This window comes from Anser anser (assembly GCF_964211835.1).
Source record: "Anser anser genome assembly, chromosome: 7".
NCBI lineage: Eukaryota > Metazoa > Chordata > Aves > Anseriformes > Anatidae > Anser > Anser anser.
In genome coordinates this window covers 25,591,916-25,615,969 of record NC_139727.1, presented here as the reverse complement: position 1 = coordinate 25,615,969, position 24,054 = coordinate 25,591,916, and the positions used below count along the sequence as shown (strand labels likewise).

Below are 24,054 nucleotides of genomic sequence, written 5' to 3'. Positions count from 1 at the left end.
GTCTTTATGAGCTGGCACACAACAATCCAAATTTTAAATGTCAAATTACTCATAATTGCATTAAATATGGATTAAAGGAATATATTTTGATGCAGAATTCTTTGTTCTTAAAGTTTACTGATAATTTTAAAGATTATTAAATATCCTTCAAGTTTTGTGGATGAGAAGTTATGGAAATTTTTAAGCTATTTTGTCATAGTTTCCAACATTGACTTTATAAGCCCTGAGCTTAAAAACAGAACTCCAGTCTCAATTTTTCCAGTTTTAAACTTCCTCCTGTTTCTGCTTTGTACAAATATCCCATTTATATAAATGAAACCCTTCAGGGAGCATTTTAGGAAATTGTCTTTAAAGACAATTTGTGACTTGAAGAATCTTCATCTTGAGTGCTTTTGTACTCCTTCCTTCCTGAAAACTGGGAGCTTTTACAATGCATGCAAGCTGGAACTTTATAACACTAATGTCTGAAATCATTAGTCATTTTTAAATATCTGGCCAAAAACTACAATCATTCTCCCATTGTTAAATACCAGCTGCTAAGCATTTCAGAAATCTTCTGCTAGAGTCCCTAAAAATGTCACAATTTAGTTCCTCCTCTACTTTCCTATTAACAGCTTACTATACAAGGCTACAAATTCTTAATTCCCTACTCTTTATTTCATGCTCGAAGAAGCAGATGACCATGGGAACCCAATACTTAAATGACAAATTCCTTTTTTCTTTATCTTCTGTACAAGGTTCTGATCTTGAAAAAATATTGGCAGGCAAATGTACAATGTAAGTTACATAAAGATTATTTAATGAATTAAATTAGATTTTCAGTGAGCAAATTCCACAGAAAGTTAGCAAATTAAGTCAAGCAGAGAAGACAACAGGTCTTCTGTCAATACATACTTTTCTTATTAACAGTACTTAAGTACATGGTTATACAGATTTTTCATTACATATTGATGCTACATTTTTAGCAATGCACGATTACTGAACAAGGCAGTTATGTCTAGTTTTGTGCCCATTTACATGAACGTCACTCAGGACACAGCAGTTGGAAAGCATTGGCTGATTGTGGCTCACAGAAATGCTTGAGGAAGTTGCACTTTATGCTTCTCTACTAAGAAGAAATGTGAAGCACTCAGAATTTCCCAAAGATACAGATTTAGATAAGACCAGTTATAGAATGGGTACTCTAGGCTTCTGGCAGAGAGTGGCAAAAAATAAAGCTCAGGAATGAAGGTTTTGCAGGAAAACTTGGTATTTAGAAGTTAAAAGACAGGTTTTTACAGAATGAGAAAAACCTGAACTAACTTGCAGTAGCATTTCCTTTGGTAAATATTGTTTCCTATCAACCCAAAATGAGTGAAAGATAAAAGAATTAAAAAAAAAAACACTATTGCTCATACAGTGCATCCACAGTAGCTAGATGTAAAAGCCTTTTTTTTTTTTTTTTTTTTTTAAAATCAACAACACAACCTATTCTGGTTCTGTGAAAGGGCGTGTTACATCAAAAACTGCAGGAGCAAGAGAACTGAAAGCAAGATGAAAATAAGTCTGTAGGTCACCAAGGTGTCCACAGGAAGGAAAAGCCTAAGCCCAATTGATTTTGCTGCTCTTATATCTGTATGAAATCTCCCATATGTCTTTAATAGAGTTATAGAAACTGTAAAGAGCTTACATTCATTTTTTGTCCAAATTCTTTTGATTAAAAAATCCCCAAGAAAGTGTTAATAAATTGGAAAATTTACTCTTTCAACATAATTTCATAATGGCTAGAGAGCTTTCCTAGGTAGTATTTCTTTAAGAATAAAAAGAAATATTGAATATCTGGTAATCATGCAGTTAAAAACAGCAGTGAGAACATTAGGTTATACACATATGGACTTCACTGACCAGACTGAACTCATAACTCTGTGGGTCTTTAGCAGCATAAAAGTGAGAAGAAATTGAGCAATAGTCAAAGTAGAAGCAACCTCAACCTAATCTAATTAAACCAGGAGATCCCTAGGCACTTGCACTGATTTAGCTTTAACTGTCTTGTTGGAACGGGGGGACCACAGTGTTCTTAGACCAGATGAAATTTCTAAATGTTCCTGGGAAAATACTTCCTTCTGTAGCAAAGACTAAAACCAGCATGCAAAGACCCCAAGTATTGCCACACTACTTGGGCTGATGGGGGATACTCATGCCAAAGTGACGTAAAGAATTTCCAAAAAGATACATTTTGAGCTCCTATTCCTCTTGAATCACAGCAGAACTAATTAGAGATCTGGCTATACGGAACTGAAGAGGGGAAAAAAAAATAAGAAAAAAAAAGAGAAAAAAAGCAACTTTAATTTCCCAGAAGATAGAAGAGCAGAGAAAAGTATATTTCAGTTGAAATACCTTCCAAATCTGTCTGGATACTGTCTGCTGCTACAAATTTACTAATGTGAAGTGAGACAAAACTAGAGACAGAAGTACATTTATTCCCAACTGGACATCCATGGGGTTATGACAGGAGAAGGATTATGCCAGCACCGTTCTGCTGGTAAATTTCTCACGCACAAGCTTGTAGCCTAGGAGCTAGATGTATCCCATAATAACCTGAGCACATTTTGTTAATGCTGACTGGGCTTTTATGGCTGCATTAAAGGACCTAACACTGCTAAAATGAAAAACCAAGAAGTCTGCAGTGCAAATTTATAGAAACAAGAAACAGACAAAGACCAAGCTGCCAAGTTTTCCCTTATTAAAATGAAGCCATCCTGTTTTCTTTTACACGATGCCCTCTGCTCTGAGTAACTATGATATTAAGAAGAAGAAAAAATGCTGTAGATTGCTACAAATATAGTAACCAATATTTTTTGATATAATACCGTCTTTAATTTCAAATCATTAGGAAGAGATGTCTTGCACAGCCTGTCAGTTACCAAAATACTGTTACAAACAACAGAAGCTTGAAGCTATTCCTAGAATGGCTCAGGGGACAGTTTAAATATTTATCAATCTTCCCATATCTAACAACTCACGGAATTTGCCAACATCAAATAAACACACTAATACAATTGCAAAGGCCTTTCACTAGTGTCTTTTCCCTGTGCCAATTCTGTGCATAAACACAGACTTTAGTATTAGGGAATCTGACCTGAAGTTCTGTTTGCATTGTTGAAAAACCGTATCACATGCTCGTGCCCAGAAAGATGCACTGGAAAGAATTAGAATTCCCTCAGTACCCACAAAACTGATGCTTAGAGGGATAAGAATTTCAATCATTTCATTTATTTTAGGCCTCTGGAATACTGAAGAGTAAAATCTTTGCAAAATTCTTATTATTGTGACAAATGCAGAAACAGTTTCTGCTTGTAGGGTATCTTGGTTGCCTGTAGGTACTATTGCATGCAGTATTTGAATTTGTACTAAAAAAAATTAAATATAGGCACAAAATTCTAACTGAAGATATTTTAAACTGTTAGTAAGTATCCATGAAGCTTGCTGCAGAATGCTTTTGTTTCTGTGCTTTTCTTCGTCTTTCCTTCACAGTTCCTGTGTGGTTGGGCTTTTTGGCTTATCAGTGCAACTATTTTGCCCCTTGAATGCAATCTACATTTTTAAAAGCTGTCATTGTCTGTGGCCATTGCAACATAGCTCTTGCAAAGCATAAGATTGGTAGCTGTTAAAAGTACTCAGAGCCTCGTAAAAGTCCTGGGTTTATTTCTCCTGGCATGGCCATGATAAAGGAATAGGTACTTGACTTTCCATTACACTCACTTAAAAGTCCTGGTATAGTAAACATCAGCATAATATAAACAGCCAATGTGCTTAACAACCCGAATGTATGAGAAGACAGTGATAACTAAATATACCAATTGTTTTTTTAAAAAAATACACGTTAGATTACAAATGCATATTTGATATTTTTAGCAGAAAACTTACTTCACTCATTCAGTACTACCCAAGGAACATTGTTGACATTTGTCCCAAACACCTAGTTTCCTATGAAGGGGGAAAAAACAACACTTGACTTGTGCATTACATTGTCTGACTAGTATATAAAAAGCAGATTAGGGAAGTGTCTACACGTGTCAGCATTATATTGTGAGTGGAGGAGGCTATTCACTGCTTTTCAAAATAAATAAATAAAAGTAAAAAACCCAGCCACTTATTTCAATGCTTTTGACTCAGGTGGTACACAGAGTATTTGAAAAAAATTCTGTGGAAACAACATTGAATTTCAAAGAGGTAATAGGAAGAAAAGCAAATAAAATCTGCAAGCTTGAGCGTATCGTCCCCAAAGCCTTGGGTCATATTTGGTGTAGGCACATACACTTCCCCCGCTGAAAGTCCTATACCAACAAACTTTGTCTTCTTTAAACCTGTGCCATGTATTATTTATGGTGTTATCACTTCTTCCTTTTCCCTGTCCAGTCAGGTATTCTTGAACCTTAGAGTGTAGTGTTACATTTTCTGTTGGGTCTTGAAAGGTTTTTGTGACTACACTCATGAATAAATTCAGGAACACAGGAAACTGAGAACCGCAGCAATTAGGTCACTGAATGCTTTCAATGTTTTCCTATAGTCTTCGTCATAATCCAAAGCACCACAGTGATTCCAGATGGGAAAAATATCTATTTAGGCAGCACAGATAAAATGGATATGATCTGGCATTTATAGACTATAGCTGGATTTCCACAACTTAGTGTGGAATAGGTCAGGAATTTCTTAAATATGATTTTGCGCCTTTGTTGAGCTTCAATCTGAAGTAGCCCAAGTTCACATAATATTGCATATGAATTTTAATCAGCTAAAGCCAAATACAGACACTTTTGTCAAGCTCGGTGGTGTCCAAATCCATAGACACTCCTCATGAGCGCAATCATTAATCAGGTGGTCAGCAACTATCCCAACATGTGTACTTGAACATGCTCACATACCCATATGAAGGAGATGTTTTTATCCAATAGTGTTTTTTCTTCTTCTTGTGGACCTTTGAAAAAGGGCTGGATTCACATTCATATGAGAATAAAGTTTTTAATACAGTGGCGGATTAATTTGTATATATGCACGATTTGTCAACATTTGATTTGTAATTAGTAGACTCATATCAAGACTCAGATTTGTGTTCTTTTCCCATTTTAAACATACATGTGCCAAGTCATTAGGTTGACTACTATATAATAGATGATCACTGTCCATTATTGACTCTCAAGTTTCATAAATCCATCAGATCATTTAGAACACAGCATATGGTTTTTATACGAAAACTCCGTCTTTATCCATTTTCTAGTTTGGTTTTGCATGTAAACAATAGTACATGATAGTCTCTCTGCAGTATGAAGTGGCCTAAAATTGCTTAAAATTTTTAATTGGCACTTAAGCAAGAATGCAAATACTCACTGTAAGATAAATTTCTGTATTAGTCAACAGTAGGGGGGTGAGAACAGGAGAGAATAGTCAACCAACTGTGACTTTCTTACAAAGCAATTACTCCTACACACAAGCAAACTTGTATTGGGAGACTAATTTAAAATGAACATATAACTAGTCTCTTTTGTCCTAACATAAGTATCATCACTAGTTTTCAGATACTATCATAATGACAGAATATAGAACTTGTTGCAAATCCATTGTATTCCATTGTATTCCTGGAATGAGCTTATTTTTGAAGCTATGTGAATCTTCAGAAACCACGAGGATGTGAAAGGACATTTGCATGTACAGCTTTGACCTCTTCTCTTGCTCTTTGCCCATTAATGCATCTCAGCTGTTTTGTCTTTTTAACATTCCAAAACTTGCAGTGGCTTTCAAGGCTCAACTTTTCTCAAAGAAAACATGCTTATTTTCCCTTCCACTCCCACATCATACTCTGTACAAGCTTGATAATACATTTAAAGGTACACTGCTCCAAATGGTCAGATAGTACCTGACTGAAACTTTAACAATAAAGTTTCATGAACTGAAACCCTATTCGGCTCTTCTATATACAAGTGTTTCCTACAAGTATTTGATCTTGATTATCAACAGCCTGTTGGGTCGTTGCCTTGATAACAATTTTTACATGTTTTACATTAATGTCCTAGCATTTCTTTCACTGCAAGAAATGTAGCTGGTAAATGCTATCCTATTGGCTAGCTGGTGGAATTACAAAATTTAAAAAGTTGGTAGGAATAGTGTTTTTTTTTTTCTTCTTTAAAAGAGATTCATATATGTTTATATAAAGTGGAACAGTAACTTCAATGATTTTTGTGATCATTTTTATAATCCACTTTTCATCACCTTGTCCACAAATAACTACGGTCACTTCAAGAAAGAGATGGAAGTCTTCTTCATGTTCGTTTCCAAACATTATCTAATATTATAAAATTAACGCAGAACATACTAAGAGTAGAATTACATAATCTGAATACTTAAAATCTTGGAGAAATTCAGATGTGGATATGGCCTTCATTGACTGACATCAAGCAAAGAGAAAAGACCAATATTTACATTTTTGAAGACTCATAGTGTTGAGAGGGAAGAGGATGAGGTATATATTGGCTGCCCCAGGACCTTTAGTAAGTACACAGACCAAGCATGAAATCCAAGTAAATAAAAATGTGTATAAAGATCAAGCAGCAATATGGAAGTAGAGAAGAGACAGATACTATATTGTTTATGTACTGATAATCTGCAGATAATCATATGTACACAAACGTCAGGAACTTCATTTAACTTAATATGAGTCCCGTATCCAAACCTAAATCTCCTTTTTCCTAGTGAAATACGACTAATAGTTTAGCATGCACTAGACAGATATATATCACTGACAAATGGGTCATTAGACAGTTAAATCTCTACCTAAGAACAAAGAAAAATGAGGAACTTTCAAAGCACCTTTTCCTTTGCTTCTTTCTAGCTGGCATTATCTTATTAGCTCATGATATCAAAAAAAAAAAAACACATTCAAATTGGGTTACTCTTCACCTTTGTAGCTGTCCCCACAACAATCTATCATCCAGAAGCATCATTAGCATCAGACATGTTGCATTGACAGAAGACATTGCTTATTGCATCAGACTAGAAAAGATTTTAATTAAACCATATGAGTACACTAACAAGTATAACAGCATTCCAGAAAGGCAGCAGGGATATGAGGCATGGGGGAGTGTTATATTTATAACCTGTCTTTCAAACTTCCACACTGGGAAAAATAAAGGGGATGTTTACATCAAATGTCCTTAACCACTTTGTAGCCAAGAAATGCCCAAGAACATTTCCAAAGCTCATATGTAAACATAGGTTAATATCACATTACTCATCCTTAGCTTTGCCCCTTCAAGAGGTGGCTCTCACCAGTTGGAGCTGCCCGGTCCGTAACCCACTAAGCAGCAGCACTCAGCACAGCATCACAAAGAAGGACAGGGGAGGCTGTTCCATGCTGGCCATGTGCTCCAACAGGCACCCACCCCACGTTAGAAGTATTCATCCACACCCCCCATGCAGCACACCTACACAGATGAGGTTCACACTTTGACTGAAGACAGCTACTGACAGACACCTATGCGTGACTTTTTCCAGTGGCAGAAATAGCTTTTTCTGTCTGAGCCAGTGCCACAGGCTGCAAGTAGTATTGACAGCTGGTCTCTTCAACACAAACTAGTCATGAAGGCTGAGCTCTTCTAGCAGCCTAGGTCTAGTACATAAGTTTTACATACTAGGAACAGAACTTCAATATACCAAAGTCTTGATAATACTGCTGCTTACCTACATTACCACTATTGAATACAGTGTTCCTTCCTTCTCATACTTGCAATGAACTGCCAGGACCTTAAAGTCTATCTTTTCAGTTATTTCATCTGCTATTGAAATGCAGCAACCAAGGACTTGCTGATGGACTTGGTGATTACCCACTTTAGCGATTCTGCTTTCTGTGGCTGAGGCAACATGACTGAAGCAAATTAAATGTCCTTTTTCAAGATGCCTACAGATATACTTACACTTTTTTTTGTGACTGTACAAATGAAAGACCATCTATACCAGATATCTATAGCCACTGTGATTACTTAAATGAAGCCAGACACATACAGTCACTGTTCAGATTCTGATTCAGCAAGGGCATTTATTCTTATCATTAAGATTTACCAATACTAGTTCCCTTGAAGAAACTTGATGTGCTTACGATTACGCACATGATATTTCTTAATCTTTCAAGACTAGTCTCATTCATAGGTTTTGCTTTGAAGGTTGCTGTTGCTGTTTTAAGGTCACTGACCTCTTCTGCAATAGCATTTGGTCTGAGAGGTGAGATGATTCTCACACTTTCTGTACAGTCATTTTAGGCTCAGCTATTTCCCAGCACTTCTCGTTATAACTATTATTTCTGTCCAGATGCAAGGAAGTGGAAGGCAGCTGATTTTGCAGGCGGTGTCAGCAGGGAGCACTTCTGCACAGTTCCCAGGCCCTTGGCCAGCAGGGGCAAGCTGAAGGCCCAAAGCCCCCTACTTTCTGAGATTCTCTAGGTTGATCCCATTGCCTCCAATAGCCCCAGAGACCTGTAAAATCTCTGTAGTCAGTTATTTGTCCTGTATAGCAGCATTTAAGTAGGATTATGACTTAACTTTCCCTAGTAACAAGGGTCCTCGCCAGTCTCACCTACCAATGACCGGAGAATTGATCTCTGCTGTGCTATTTCCTGTTGTCATTTTCAGACTCCCTCATGAGAGCATGATGGAAACTCTTAGTACTTTGAAAAGAGAGAACTCATTTTTCAACGCAGTGCACAGAGTATCTTCAACTAAGACAGCCTCTGCCACCATGTCAAGACAATATCCCTTTAAGTCAACATTCAAATATTGAGAATGCCACCACCACAACCATTTTAGCTTTTCTTCCTCAGTAAGCAAATTAGATTAATTGAAGGCACAGTTTCATAATTAGTTAAAGGGGCAGTGCTTCCCCATCCACCTTTCCTGTGTGTTTCCTCCCCCCACACACACATATACATGCACACCTTTGCTAACAGTGGCTCTCACTTGACTGCAATGGAGGTTATCCAGATGTCTGATCTGGATAAATCAAGTGTGTGTGTTTGTTTTTTTCCCTGAAGGACAACTTTTCTTTTTTTTTTGTTGTAGAGTTACTTTATGTCACTACATAACTGCTAGTGACAGCATGGAGGGGGTAGAGGAAGCACAATGTCCGGAGAAGTTCCCCAGGAGATTTATAGTAACCAAAGACCCAGCCTCAGTATCCAATTTCACAGAAACTCAGATGAAGATGCCAGCTGCCAGGGGTGGGCCTTCCCACTATCATTTCTTCTTTTCCCCTCACCTCTCTTCCTAGACAGAAGCTTTCAAGGGAATTCCCTTGGTTAAGTTGCAGCTGATTCAAGTTACAAAAGGGTCGTAGAAGCAGAGTCAGCACAGGAAGGGAGACATACGACATACCTCCAAGCCAAAAGTTGAGGGAGAAAGGAGTGAGCAGGAGTGGGCCTTCCGGCAGCCACAAACCACCAAGATGTTCAGCTACCTCACAGAGCTTCCCCCTCCCTGCTTGGCAGCAGCTTGTTAACATCAGGGAATGAGCACCAAAAGGGCTCCACGCCAGCTGTGTTCTATCAAACACCTCCCCAAGAGTGAAATATGAGGTAATTAAAAAACAAAACACACCTTGTTCAGGTTATCCAGGGGAGAGAGGCTCTGTCAGAGGCAAGGACATCCCCAGAAGAGCTACCACAGTCTCACCTCAGCAGAAGACTTGTAGACCAGCCATGAGAGAAAAGTTTGCTCGCTTGAGGAAACATCAGGTAGCAAAAGCAGACTGTTTAAGCATGAAAAGATAACATAGAAGGAAACTGTACTTAACCACTTGGCCAAGGTAGAGCCTTGTTTTCATAACAGCCACAGTTGTGCAAAAGGACACCACTTGATTCAAATCACATGTGTGCAGTTAGTGAAAAGGGACTCAGGCAGCCGCAGGCAGCAGCCGGCTTCAGATGTGGTTTAGCCCTCTTCAAGGGCAAGATTATTAAAAGTGTAAATCCTTTAAAATGTCACTACTAAAGTGGGTCCAAAACTAGTCAACAGCTTAGTGTATTCCCATCATGCATGGAGTCATGGTCAGTTGCTAAAGTGCCAGTTCTGCTTCCAGCAGAACCCTACGCTGAGGACATTTCTACAGTGCATCCTGCTTCTTGGAGATCTTGGGTCACTGGCATTTTGTCTACCGACTAAAAACATTTTCCAGCCCATTAATTCTTAGAGCTGGCAGAAAAATGGAACTTCCACCATTTCAATATTTCCCTTTGTTATGAATCAGAATGAGTAGTTGCAGATCTCCCATAAAGGTAAAAATAAAATACTTTGGAACTACTGAAGCAGTAGCATTGGCAAGCTTCATTTGAGATTTTCACCTTATATTAAAAACATTAAAATAAACTGATTCAACTCTAGCAATTTTTTTCTACATTCTTAATCACTGATGAAGGGATAGGAGTCCTGCAAAACAATCTATTTTAATTGATGCAGTATTTTTAAAGATAACTGGTTCTGCTAGAAGACCTTCAGCTGGCTCTTCCAAATTCTCTTTTTATATACACACAAAATCAGACTTCCTAATCTTGCAGTCCACATCAGCAGCAGGCTCTGCTGGGTTTTGCTGAGGCTGAAATTCTAGTGGTCATAAGAGTTTGTGTGGGGACTTGTTTCCTTTTTCAAACACTAGAACCCAGTTTAGTTTGCTTAAGCATTTAGCAATGTATTAACATACAGATATGGGAAGTGGTTTTATTTTCTGTATTCCAGTAAGTGTCTTTTCAATAAGGACATGCAAATATAGAGCCAAGCCCACAGAGTATCACTGTTAGTGAGGAAGACAGTACAATTTGTTGTTTTTTTTTTGTTAAAGAACTTTGTCATCTCTCTCAGGTCAGCATAAGACTAATGGGGACGCCTATGTACTAGGAAAAACAAACTCTCCAGTCTCACACACTAAGATTTATGTTGCAGATCAAGTTTTATCTGTTTCAAACCAAGGCTATTTCTGCAGCCAGCTTTCAGGGAGGGGACTATTCGTTCAGCATGTGAGACTGGCTATGACACATTCAAAAAAGTCTTGGATATCCAAGCATGAGTTAGCACATCCTGGGGCATAGAACGGTATGGAAACCCTAGGTTATAAGCAAATAAATTGTACAAACAAGCACTCAGCATGTAAGAGAACAAAGGATCTACTAGTTTAATCTTTCACTGGAGCTCTTTCAAAGTACAAATATTTAACCTTAAATGTATACATTTTAGGTACTCTTGCAGAAGTTATTTCTCTCAAAGTAATCTACACCACATGGACTCACAGAGGCATTATTGCAAAATGTAGAGGTGGCTACTATGAAATCTTAGAAATATCATGAATATCAACAACTCTGGTGCTACTAGCATGACCTATCCTTATACTTTCACTGCACTATGGAAGAGCGTCAGTGTCTGAGCCATAGCGAGAAGCTCAGAGAGTGCAGACAAAGCCAGTGCAACTCCACACACAGCAGCTGGCTTCTGTCACACACAGACCTGAAAGGTCAGAAGTGTACCAGCACTGTTAAGCACCTGTGCTGGATTATCCATGTCAGGATAGATAAGAGCACATCACTCAGCTCTGGCCAGTGTGATTTAACTAATCTTATCCTTACAGAGCAGCTCTGTGACCAACAGGACTGCTGATCATCTCTGCTTTCACATTAAAGCAGTAGGCTCGCCTCTCTGAAATGACAGCTGCTGTTTTTTATACCACTTCTATAACTGTGACTTTAGTTTCATTGCAGAATATCAACATTTGTGTTCAACAAATGTGATTCACCGTGTTTTGAAAGTAATAGAGATGAAATGTTGGAGGTAGCATACATAGCTCAGTGCAGTTTCAAATGAACCATGGTATGTTTCACTAGAATTACACTACTAACATTTTTTGACCTCCAAGTTATTTATAAATGCCATTATGAACTGAGAATAGTGCAAAATACAGATTTAAGGCCAAAAGCTAAGTTAAAGCTACGTTGGGGTAGGTATCATACAGAGTTTTAGCAAGAGATTTTTTCTTCAGAAACACTAAAATCTGAATGAAGAGCTCGACAAAATATAGAAGATGATATGAAATAACAACTGAGTAACATTATGAATGAGAAATGAAGTTATCAACTATGGCTCAGAAAAACACTTAAGCACAGACTTCATACATAAGGGAACTGTTTATCAGGATGACAATGCTTCTTTAGCAGTAGTCTCTACAATCAAGAAGATGAACAGGCACCACCATCTTACTTCACTTAAGCAAGATATTACTAGAAGGCACCAGATTTCGTTCAAAAGCCTACATAACACCAACAAATAGCACTTGAAGTAGGCTAGAGGAGTACATACTGAAATTGCAGTTTCCTGAAACATAGCTACAACCTGTTAATCTGCTTTGCAAACTGGTGTTGCTATAAAGCTCCTTTGCACACGAGGTGCTTTTGCTGCCACTAGATGTCAGTTTTACACACTTCAAAATGTATACTTCTCAAATAGTCTTTCTACTATGGTCACAATAGAAATATTTATTTACTATGCCATTCTTTCTGGACAGAGATTAAGTATTCCACACCTTATGTACTGTATCGGAACTGTTAGACCAGATGATCTTGCAGGTCTTTTCCAACCTTAATGACTCTATGATTTTATCTTCTGCTCTTTTCCCTGCATTTCAGTTTTACTCAATCTAACAAAAGGAAAAAGACCCAAAATATTTCCACTATACATTTGTCCAATTTGCTCTGAGACAGGCTGACAGTCAGATTGTGTTTCTAGAGGACAGTACTGAGATCTTATTCCATAAGGACATTTTTACTAAGAAATGCAGGGTATTCTCTGGCCACTTACAGATCATCTTCTATGTCAGTTAATAGGGGATATGATTAGCCTGCCTTATTACAATTCTACGACATTTCAGATTTCAGCTTGCATTGACTGCCCGAATGCAGATCATTTATATTTATACTCCAAATTTCTGTCTCTCGTAAGTGAAAAAAATGTAGCTGTTCAACAGACCTCTCCTAATGCTGGCTTCTTGCAGGTCTTGTTCTACTGAACAAATTCTATAAACAAGTCTTAACATAAAGAAACTCATAATACTGAATACAAAGCCTTTATAAAATATTATGCATTTATTTTGCCATAACAGCATCAAATAGCTTTACAGCAAATAAATTTGGGCCTTTACTCACTCCCTTCCCACCTACTCCCCTCCCCCAGTCAAGAAAATTAGGCGGAAATCATTATACCATATCATGTTCCAATATATGAATGTATATAAATACACACACACAAATTATCTCATTTCATAGCAAAGTTCTCCAAACTGATCCATGCTCAGAACTAGCAATGTTACAGAGTGTAACTCAGCATTATGGGAAGGTAATGACAAGACTGCCACCTTACATACAGCTTCACTGCCCAGATTATTGACAACTTATCTAGCAACACAGTATGGGCTTTGTTTTTGTTCTTTTCATAAAGTCAATGGAATCCTCTCATCCTAATTCACATCAAAAATTCAGACTCCCACAGATCCTTCAGGGCTCTCCTGGATTGTTCAAGACTTTATTTGAAACCGCAGCTGTAACCATATTACACAGGTGCTTACCTACATCCTACATGAAGGGGCTGAAAAGTAAGGAAGGGGAAAGAGATGTACTATGAACTTCAAAATACAGCTAGAAAGACTGTATCACGCAGTCATCTACATCAACAACCTTCTTCAAAAAGATCTGTGTCCCCTAGCACAATCTCTGCTAGGAACTGTGAAAGCATGGCAAAAATCCTCCAAAGCAATAGTCGAGGCCAAATCACTTCAGGTCCTGTGACTTGACAGCCACGTTTGTGGCTGAAGCCTTCCTTAGGGAACAGAAGGTATTACTATTTCCACCAACTAGAGGGAGCACATGCACCTTAGACTGTACTATGCTTGGCCCAGAAAAGCTCCCAAATGCTACCCAGTGCGTTACAACGTTTCATCACATCTGAAAGCCACATTCGCTTTACCTTCTAACCACATATAATCCGCTTCCTCAAATAAGACTCCATTTGCATGCTGTCTGTCCCTTCCTTATCCACCTACCAGTCATCATTCCCTACACATCCCCAGTCTGCAGAGCACAGTCCCACCCAGCCATATGCACACAGGCTGGCCATTTGTGACACACATGCACAGAACTAGAGCACCACAGACATGCCAGGTCACCGTGCATACATTGCAGAGTACACATGCACAAGTCCACTTAAACTTTCCCAGTCAAAAATGCATAAGACCTACTTACGGCTTGGCAGTTCTGTATTGCACAGAATCTTTGCCTCTCTGATTTTGATGTAAGGCTTCTGCTTCCTCACTTTCTGTGTTGGCAAGCAGCTATAGCAGCATAGGCTCATATCCAAGACATGCCTCTGCAAGTAAAGGAGTAAGAGACACACCTCAGACATTTGCACCATGGCAGCATTTCTCCCCTTCCACGATACTATCTGCTGAACAAAGCTGGTTGGCTTGCTTTGCAAGCTGAGAGTTTGGGTTACTCTTAGCTACTGAGCTAAGTAAACTACTAAGAAAGTTGATGTCAGATGAATAAAGGAACCAATAGAAAACAATAAATCAATAGCTGGTTTGAAAATAACATAGTTTTATGTGCTTTCTAAAATGCACTACAACATGAAAAAATAATTTATTTTTTAATTGCCACTGTATTTCCTTATTGTCTATTCTGCAATTCAAATCCCTCCAGGAAAGAAACTACTTTATCTTCTTCTTTATCACAGGTATTAATTTGCAATATACTCTATTCATGCTCATATGAATCTCTAACAATGTATATCACCAGCAAGAACAGGAGCAATGAACAGTTAAAGCCTAGAAAAATTAGTTTTCTTTTTCCAGAAACTGCCATGTAATTTCATGAATGTTGAGTATGCAAGATATTTTTGTACTCTTTCCTAAGACCAGAATTTTGTGGCTAAAATGCAGTAGCACTTCCCAGTTACAATCAGTGGTATAATTTTCTGTTATAAATAAATATTGAACTTACTAAATAAGAGGACAGCTTTCAGCTAGACTCATAGATACCAGTTTCCTCAAACTGGAAGGAAGTTCATAGTTTAATACCCTTATTGAAAGCTGTCACTAGGAAAAAATAAATGGAACTGAACTAAAACTCTCTGTATAAAACATTCACCAGCAGAGGAAAGTTCGGGTCCACAGTTTCATCACCCACTAAACTCAATTATCAGTTAAAAAGAAAAGTTCTTGATCTGCCTATTCACAGAGCTCATACCCACGCAGGAAGCACTACCTAGAGCAGAATGCTGCTTAAGAAGCAGATTCCATTGAACGCTATCTTTGAAGGCCAAAAAGAATTGCACAAGCTCTCTTCTTAGATCACCAAGCAATTACATCTTAATACACATAAGTAAAGGCTTAAACATTCTATTTTGCAAAGAAAAGGAAGTGAATTAATCCTTACAATACCAAAAACATCTTTTCCTCCTCTTATTTAGAAGATGAAATAATATGGGCAGAAATTGACTTAATATTGCTAGTCATTGATTTGCAGAGGCAATTTGGTGACTCATTATCAGCTGATGACACCTAAATGTGCCCAGGTTGGTCTGTATGTCAATCAGTCAGCTCAGTATAGCTTTAAATTTCCTCAGGAATGTGGCGATTTCTAGATCAGCTAATCTGCTAATTACCATACACACTACATGTAGATATGCAGCTGCTTTTTGTTATGGTATAATTACAGCCTAAGTATTCAACAGAGGGGTTTCTCTAGTGTCTGAAATGATGTATTTTCACAACAAATATAACAAAGAACTCAAAATGCAGAGATTTTCTTGAATTTAAATACAGACTGAGGAAACGTTTTTATTAGAACCTACATGTTCTCCTCTTGATCTCCTTGTCTCATACAGTTACCAGTGTCTTGCTTTGCATGCTCAATACAAACTCATCTATCATGTTGATGTGATGGTGAGGGAAAAGTCAAAAGAGTTTGGAATGGAAATGATGGCTGGAGATTATTCAGAAAAAAGAGATAGAGCTGGGCTAACATCAAAGTACAATGAACTCGGTGTCACTGGAAAGCATCGTTTTCAGGGATTCACATTCTCTGTAGCTGCACCTAGGGAGTCTCAGGAAACAACAACATCAACAAAAACTGATTTCCTCTTCCTGACACAAAGTATAGGAGGAGGGTTATAATTCCATCTATTAAAAGAACATGTTTACAGTTGAAATCTATGTTGAGAAAGACAATATCTTAGCATTAGTACAACATTTCTGGACTGAAACTATGCAATTACACTCTTGGTCTGGCTAGACTAGCTTAAAAGTCCAACATAAGAAGCTCAGCTGCAAGTTGTGCACTGGCGTGGACATTGGAAGTACTTCTGCTGCCTTAGTAGCACCATGCCTAGACTTGCATGTGGAGGTGAGAAACATTTGGAGCTACACAAAGTACTGAAACAATTTGGCCAAACTGTTTCCTGTATCTGAGTTAGTTTGCTCAGCACTAGATTGGGTCTCTACGCAGCAATGTATGTGACACACAAAAAATGCTTCTATTCTTCATCCCCAGTTTTTCACGGGTTGAGGAGTCATGCAGAAGCCTAGCACAAGAGCAGACCAAAAGGACTTCATAGTCTCCCAACCATTGTTAAAGTAATCTTCCAGCCAGCCACTGCTGTGCTAATCTGCTGATTTCAGTAACAGCCCCCAAAAAAACTCTATGGTGGAGCTGGAAAGAGACTATGTAAAGCGGCTTGCTTATCACTTTTTGAATGATTCATTAACCAGCATAATTTAATCTGCCACATGCCCGGTTAAATTCCAGTTTAACAATACAGTGTGTGCTACCTGTTTTCCAGAAACATTACAAGGAGTGAGTAATAAAAAGTTAAGCATTAACCAAGATAAGACAACCATGTAACTACAAAACTGAAAACTATTTTTAGGTCTTTGCTCAGTTCACTTTTAAAAGTGTCCTGTAATTCACCTCATGGAGTGGTCTCAATTAAATATAACTTTATTTAAAATGCAAAATGTGTTTTTTCTCTTTTCAGAATTTATCGGATTATGAGCTGAGCCGATTCAAAATAATGCATCAGCCGTAAGTTTCTCATTCTTATCTGTTTCCCCATGAAATAGCTAATGTTCCATTGTACTCTGACAATTTCTCTGCTAATAAATAAGGAAAACCGTGATTTGAAACTTGTTCGTGTAAAGGACTTTAATTGATTGGGCTGGAACTTGCTCAGGATAAATATGCTGGATGGTTTACAAGAACTGTTGTCCAAATCAGCTGACAAGAAAGTCTTTTCTACAGCAGCTGCAGGGTGATAGTCCTCCCAAAACAAACAGAGACAATGTTAGGAAGTACAAGTTCAACTATTTCTGGAATATGTAAGCTCTTCTCTTGTACAGAGTATGGAGTGAAATTTTCAGAATTGGCTCATCTACTGCCGAGATACCAATTTCACTGACAGAGAACTTGGAAGTCTGGATGTAAATGTTATATTGAAAATTCTGAAGACTGAAACTTTTGAGAGGTAAAAATCAGGCCAGTGAAATGACTGGGATATCACAGGAAGGGCATCATACAGTGCTGTATACAGTATTACTGACTAGTGCCAGAACAATAACTGCTTACCCGAATACCTTAATGCTCCAAGGAGTTAAAAAAAAAAAGAGTCTAACCCTAAAACACTGAAGACTCTATTGTCCATTCAGAATACCTTCTCAAATATTAGCTGGTTCTGAAGTCCAGTAATAAGATTTAAAAGTCTGATTTACCCAATAATACTGGATGCAGATGTCAATAACCAAAAGCTATTGCTACTAACAACTTGTGGGAACTGAGTGAAAGATCTTTATATACATGGGTGATGCATTTTTGACTATAAATTTACTGCCATATTTATAGACAAAGTTTCGTGTTAATACTTATCATTTTAATAAAATACTAAGTAAGCAAATACAGGTATAACAGATATGAACTTCATTCATATAGTTTGCGAAAAATCGAATCCATTTAGGATAGCCTTAATGTTCAAGTATATTATTTCTCTTGTATTGCTGCACAGGAAATAATATTAGGGAGTTTCCTATATGAGCCAAACAAACTGGGAAACATTTGGTTTAATAGGGAGTGAGTTGCTCTATTTCACTTAATGGCTGTTATTATTCCACATAGCAACCTTTTCCTTGCTGAGAAAACATGAAATCTATTTACAAAACAAGAATTGTTTTCCAAATCCCACTCTATTGGTAAGAATCTAGAGGAACTTGGAGGCTTTTTACCCATTAAAATCATATTCCTATTGATAAGAATTTGATGAGTGTATAAGTTAATATTCTTCTGGGTGTGTTTTAATAATTAACTAGAGGGATAAGGAAAATGCGAGAGGAGTTTCTGATGAGGTAATTGAGTCTAACAGGATGTCATTTTGATAGGAAAGGTAGAGAACATGCATATAAAGTCAACCAAGGATGTGACCTCTGTTTCTGTGATATACATGACTTCTACAATATTGGGGCCCACAGAAATCTACTGAACCGAGACCAAGAGCTGAGCTTGTACTGATGTGGGCTTTCAGGCTTTGACTTCTGAAAATGTCAATGGGAATAACAAGGGTGTTTTGTAATAACAAATCTGCTGTCAAATCAACAAAAGACCAGAGCAGGTCCCGTCCAAAGTAATAAACTCCTGTCATAGAGTGCATGTCGGGTCCCTAGCACCATTTCACTATAAGATCTGCTGCTATTACATCTTACTAACTGCTATCGCAAAAATTGCCAGTTTCTAGCATGCAAACAGTTTGCAAGTTTTAGCTGGAGAAGATGTGCATTGATCTACCTGAGCCAGATCAACAAGTCTGTTCAAATCTGTACATACTGCAGGTACTCCACAACAGACCAGAACACTAAGGACAGACAAACAAGAAAACGGCAATTGCCAGACAAGTCAAGACCAAAATCCTTTTTCCTCCTGGCATAACCAGAGCTTCAGGTCTCTGCCTGGTATAAAACTTTCTTCCTGGGGCTTCATTAGGCAGAAGCTGGTTCTTCTGGAGTGCCCCCCGCTTCCCCATCCCAGTTTTCATTAGTGCAATACTTGATGTTCTCTTCTTAAGATGTTCTTGATGTTCTTCTTAAGAACTTAATGTTCTTCATAAGAAAGATTTTGAATCTAGAAGGCTATAAATACTTTGCAAATTAAGACATGCAGTTGTTCTACATTCTGCTAGGAGAGCCCACAACTGTACCAGGACCAATGTGCATCCACACACAGATATAATTCTCTGACTCCTGCACTGAATACCGCCACTAATTCCATGAAAGTCTCTTTTCCCTCTAGTCAGTATTATACTTATTTTCCAGGGGGAAAAGATAGCAGAGGGAAAGAAAAAAAAAATAAAAGATATACGGTGTATATCAGTGATATACATCCGTAATTTGAACACATCTTGAAGAAACAACATAATTATAGCTCAGTGACCTCATTGTAGATAGTCCAAGACTTACTGTATGAGAAGTTTATGCACAAGTTGTTTCACAACACTCTCAGCTTACTCAAGTTTCACTTTCCCAGGGCCCATGAAATTAAAAGGCATCTTTTACAGCTGATGTGATTAGAAATACATCTTAAACTAAGCTCAAAATGAATTTTGCTCAGTTGAAAACTGTTTTGAACAGTTTCGCAAAGCCAGGATGAAATCTTTCATCACAAAATCAGCTCTCTCTAAAACATGTGTCAGTTTGTGAGGCAAATGAGAAATCTTCGCTGGCGAATCAAATATGTCAAGATGATGTCCTGATGATGTCAAGACTTAAGTTTATCATTTGTATATATTGACATGCAGTTCTGAAAGGTCTTGGGTGAACTGTGGGTAAGGAACACATAATTATAAGCTTCGTTTAATTATTATGTGGGCAACATTTAAATTCCTTTTCTTGAAATAAACATCTACCAATTATCAGTGCTGTCAAAAAATATTACTTGTTTATTTTACCAGGAATTTATGGTATATGCAGAAAAAAATCGCTGTTCGAGAATCAAGTAAATGTCATATAGTTGACTGATTTCTAGATTACTTTCTAACATCTATTTTTCATTTGTTCATAATTTTTTAATGAGATAACTCCAAACTGAAATATTTCATCCTTGCCTTCCAAGACAAGGAAATCTCATTTTTTGACACATATGAATAAACTCTGAATTGTAAGAGACGTTACATATCAAGAAAGTACCTTGTAATTCTGAGATGTTCCTCCTGAAATGTATGCACTTGCATAATTCAAACTGCAAGGACAAGAAACATTGCGCTCTCACTTCATTTTCATCTTCCCTCCTACACCTGTCTTCTTTTATTTATTCATTAAGGAAGACAAACAACCTAGTGTGGAAAAATCACTTTTCAGATTCTTTTTACAGCTATCAGCCTTCAAATTCCATGAACAAGTTACTCACCCTTGCTCCAGGCCAATGCACCAGCTACAAAAGCCTGTCTCCCCTCCTACCCCATTTGTAGCTGGCTCAAGAGAGAGTTCACAAGGCAAAATCTTTAGCAGTAAGGGTGTCTAATAATAACTAAACCTGGATCTGATAGATGTGGTTTGAGACCTTGCTTTGCTACAGATTTTCTAAGTAAAACCAAGAAAATTATTTTAGCATTCCCTGCTTCCTTTCCCACCTGCAGAACGGAAATAATAGTATTTCCCTATCTCACAGGGGTGCTATAAAGGGAAAGCATCAAGAGTTGTGATGTTCTTACTTAAAATAGTAGGAAAAACTGTAAAACTGCACGGCAGGTGAAAGCTACAAATTGCTTTCCAAGGCTCCATTCACAAGCAGTGATGCCACAGGGCCATGAGAGGTGCATGCCCTGAGGGCATCAGGATATTGTGGAGATAACAGCTCAAGCAGTACCCAATATTACCATCGCTGCGGCTGCCAGACAGACAGGCTGGCAGGCCACGAAAGGTGACAACAGTCCAAAGGGCAAAGGGGCCTCTGCTGGCAGCACTAATTTGGATCTGCTCATGACAGAGATTTACACATCTTTGTTCCACTGTCTAGTCAGACACTTGAGAGCATTTTTAACCTGTTGTCCATGCTTCTAGCTAGAATCACTGTTTCAAATGCTCGCACGTAAAATGTATTTTCATCTCTTACAATTTTACTTCTCTTTAAAAACACAAGAAAATAGGAGACACAAACTTTAAGGCAATAGTTAAGCTTAAGAATAAAACAAAAGGAAAGTCAAGAAATAAAATAATGGGCTTCTAACAGGGTGCAATGTGAAATTGGAATGACATGTCAATAATTTTCTAATCCTCTTTTTTGAGGGAAGTGGGGGTTATTGATATTATAATTAAATGTAGTCCTAGTTAATAAAAGTAGGGTGTGCAACATCACACTTTCAGTTTCACTTTGAAATATTTTGATTTCTTGCTCCTATGTTTTTATTTCTATGGATTACTTTGCCTAACCAAAGAATTTAATATTAGAAGACTAATACTAATAAAATCCATGAGATTTCTGTCAGAACTGGGCTTTCCCTAATACAGAGAGCTTTTGCTGTCTCTTTAAGTGAGATACAGCAGTACAAAAGTCTTGTGGCCTTCTACATTTGGACTTTCTCCACCCCAGAGAAAGTTTCAAGATGAAAAAACATTGGTGGTAGATGACTTCTACCCCAATACTTAGTAGTCATAAAAGGTTTGACCCTCTCCTTGGGATATACCATCGTGGATTTTTAATTACTCTTTTGCCTTTATATACTAGTGCTGACTCAGGTTGAATGTTTTATGTCTGAATAGGTAGATCTAGTTTTCCATAGTTCTTGGTGTAGCTTAAATGCCACATTAAAGATCTCCAGTTATTCCCTGACTGAAAAAGGCCGGGGCTGCAAATACAGAAAATACCTATTCACAAAAAAAAAAAAAAAAAAAAAAAAAAAAAAAAAACTGTATCTAAAAGAGACCAAAAAAGGTTTCCAGTACCTAACCACTCTAGTGTCACAGAAACTATATACGCTCAAAAAAAAAATAAAATAAAATAAAAATAAAAAGGCATTTACATATAAAATATATAGTATGTGGACATACATATATGAATGACATTAAACCATATTTTTATCTATTATTTAGAAAAATACTAAATACTGCATGTTTGACAAAAGTCTACTCAGGCATCAAATATTTACAGAAGCAGAGAGTGTTACACTCCTCCTGCAGCAGAAAGGGGGCAACAGACACTTGCATTACAGCAGGTTCTCTTCCATCCTGCCATGAGCAACCAAGACTTTTGCATGACACCAGTTCTCTGAGAAGGAAGACCCCCTCACAGCAGGTTGTGTACCAAGGTCTTCTAGAAAGGTCACTTGTGCTCTTGTAACTAGACTGTTCACCATGCTGTCTTGTATCCAAAGCCAGACAAAACTGTTATTCTGAAATAATTTTTGAAGTGTTTTGCCAAAACTTAACAGTGAAAGAATGGGAATATTCATATCATAACATTGAAAGCTTTGTGGCACCATCATAGGCAGCATGGATTTGAACCTGAGACCACAGTCTAACCACAGCACCTTCCCAATCTCAGCTGCCCAGTTCATGTCAAGTACCTAATCAGGAGAACACAGACAGACAAATTCCAGTCCTGTGAATCTGTAACTGGGCATTTTTTTAGCACCAAGGAAACCCAATCCAATCTTCCAGAAAAGTTTTACCATATTTTCCATTTCCTTTACCATGGTTTTCCATTACTCTCTTTTCTAGACCCTGCTCAGCACAACTTCTAAATTAGAAAATTTTAATTAGTAAACTTTGGCCAATCTCCCTTCATGGTGCCTTACCACGTCCAGTTGTCTATGGAACGATGTTTCTGAAGGGATTACAATAACATTATAGAAGTATTTCTTCAATATTGGAAACACTATGCTCATTTTTAGGGATGTTAAGCAGGCTATATCACGGACTTTTTGATAAAGATGTGACAGATTATTGCTAAATAAAACTAGGTGTCTATTAATCCTCTTTGAAGAGTAAGAGTGGGTCAACCTCTGACGAAAAAAGCATAAGCTGGTCCAGCTGTAGGGGAGCCCAGCTCTGTGACAGTCAGCTCAACCTCACTAAACTGTAGTGAAAGTAGAAACGTTTATCTTCATTAGTACTCTCGACCAGCCTATATAGCAATAAGGTATCAGTCACAGAGCAACTTGAGGTGGGTATCAGAAATCAAGAAAAAAGTGAGAGGTCACCTTTTCATGACAGAGACCCAAACAAGCTTCTTATGTTTGTATACAGAGCCAGAAGCAGAACCAGGAACAGAAGCTGGTGCCTGACTCACAAACCCGTTCTTCAATATTGTCATGTGTCTGGACAGGATCTTTTTCTTCCCCCCTGTCAGTTGATTTGCTTTGCTTTTCTCTATTACAAGGCTGTACTCAGACCACAGAGAACAGGTTGTTGTAGTTTCGATTCACTGGTCTTTCTTCCCTTTTAGAAAATCATATTTGGTAGTCAGAAAGTGCTGCACCTGGGACTCAAAATTCAGAAGAAAATAACTTCTGGCTCATTCAAGCAATGAAGTGTGAAGAACTATTAATTTATAGTCTCATTTTAACAGAATTCCACATGTGCCCCAGCTCAAATACTGCGCAGAAAACAGAACAGATGTCCTGGCTCATTTTGCTCCAAGTCTCTAAACAGAGTCCTCTCATTTTTTGAAAGAAATACAACATTTAATATACAGTGTGTTATCAACACATATGCTCGCTGCAGGAGAGACATTTCATTCTTCTTGCTTTAGACTAGCCTCTGTGAAAACAAGTGAAAATATAACCTTTTTCTGCTTTTGTATAAACATGCAGAGCTTAATTCACCAGTTTTTATGTTTGTGCTCGATGGCAGGACATGCACTATGCCTAAGATAACGAAGGAACATACTAAACCCCTTCATTCAGCATTTTATGAATTCAGAAATGAAAAGAGGTCAGGTTGAAAGCTGAGATACGATGCTAAGCCATGAAA

General features: G+C 37.7%; 1 protein-coding gene across 3 annotated transcripts in view; it reads left to right on the top strand.

Annotated features, from left to right (window-relative positions):
- The window catches only part of BLNK (B cell linker), a 95,906-nt gene that overhangs the window by 11,824 nt on the left and 60,028 nt on the right, over nt 1-24,054 (top strand). For all 3 annotated transcript variants that reach the window (XM_083844003.1, XM_083844002.1, XM_083844001.1), the window contains exon 3: nt 17,085-17,131. In XM_083844003.1, the coding sequence (XP_083700129.1) occupies nt 17,085-17,131 (47 nt within the window). The remainder of the gene's footprint in view (nt 1-17,084; nt 17,132-24,054) is intronic.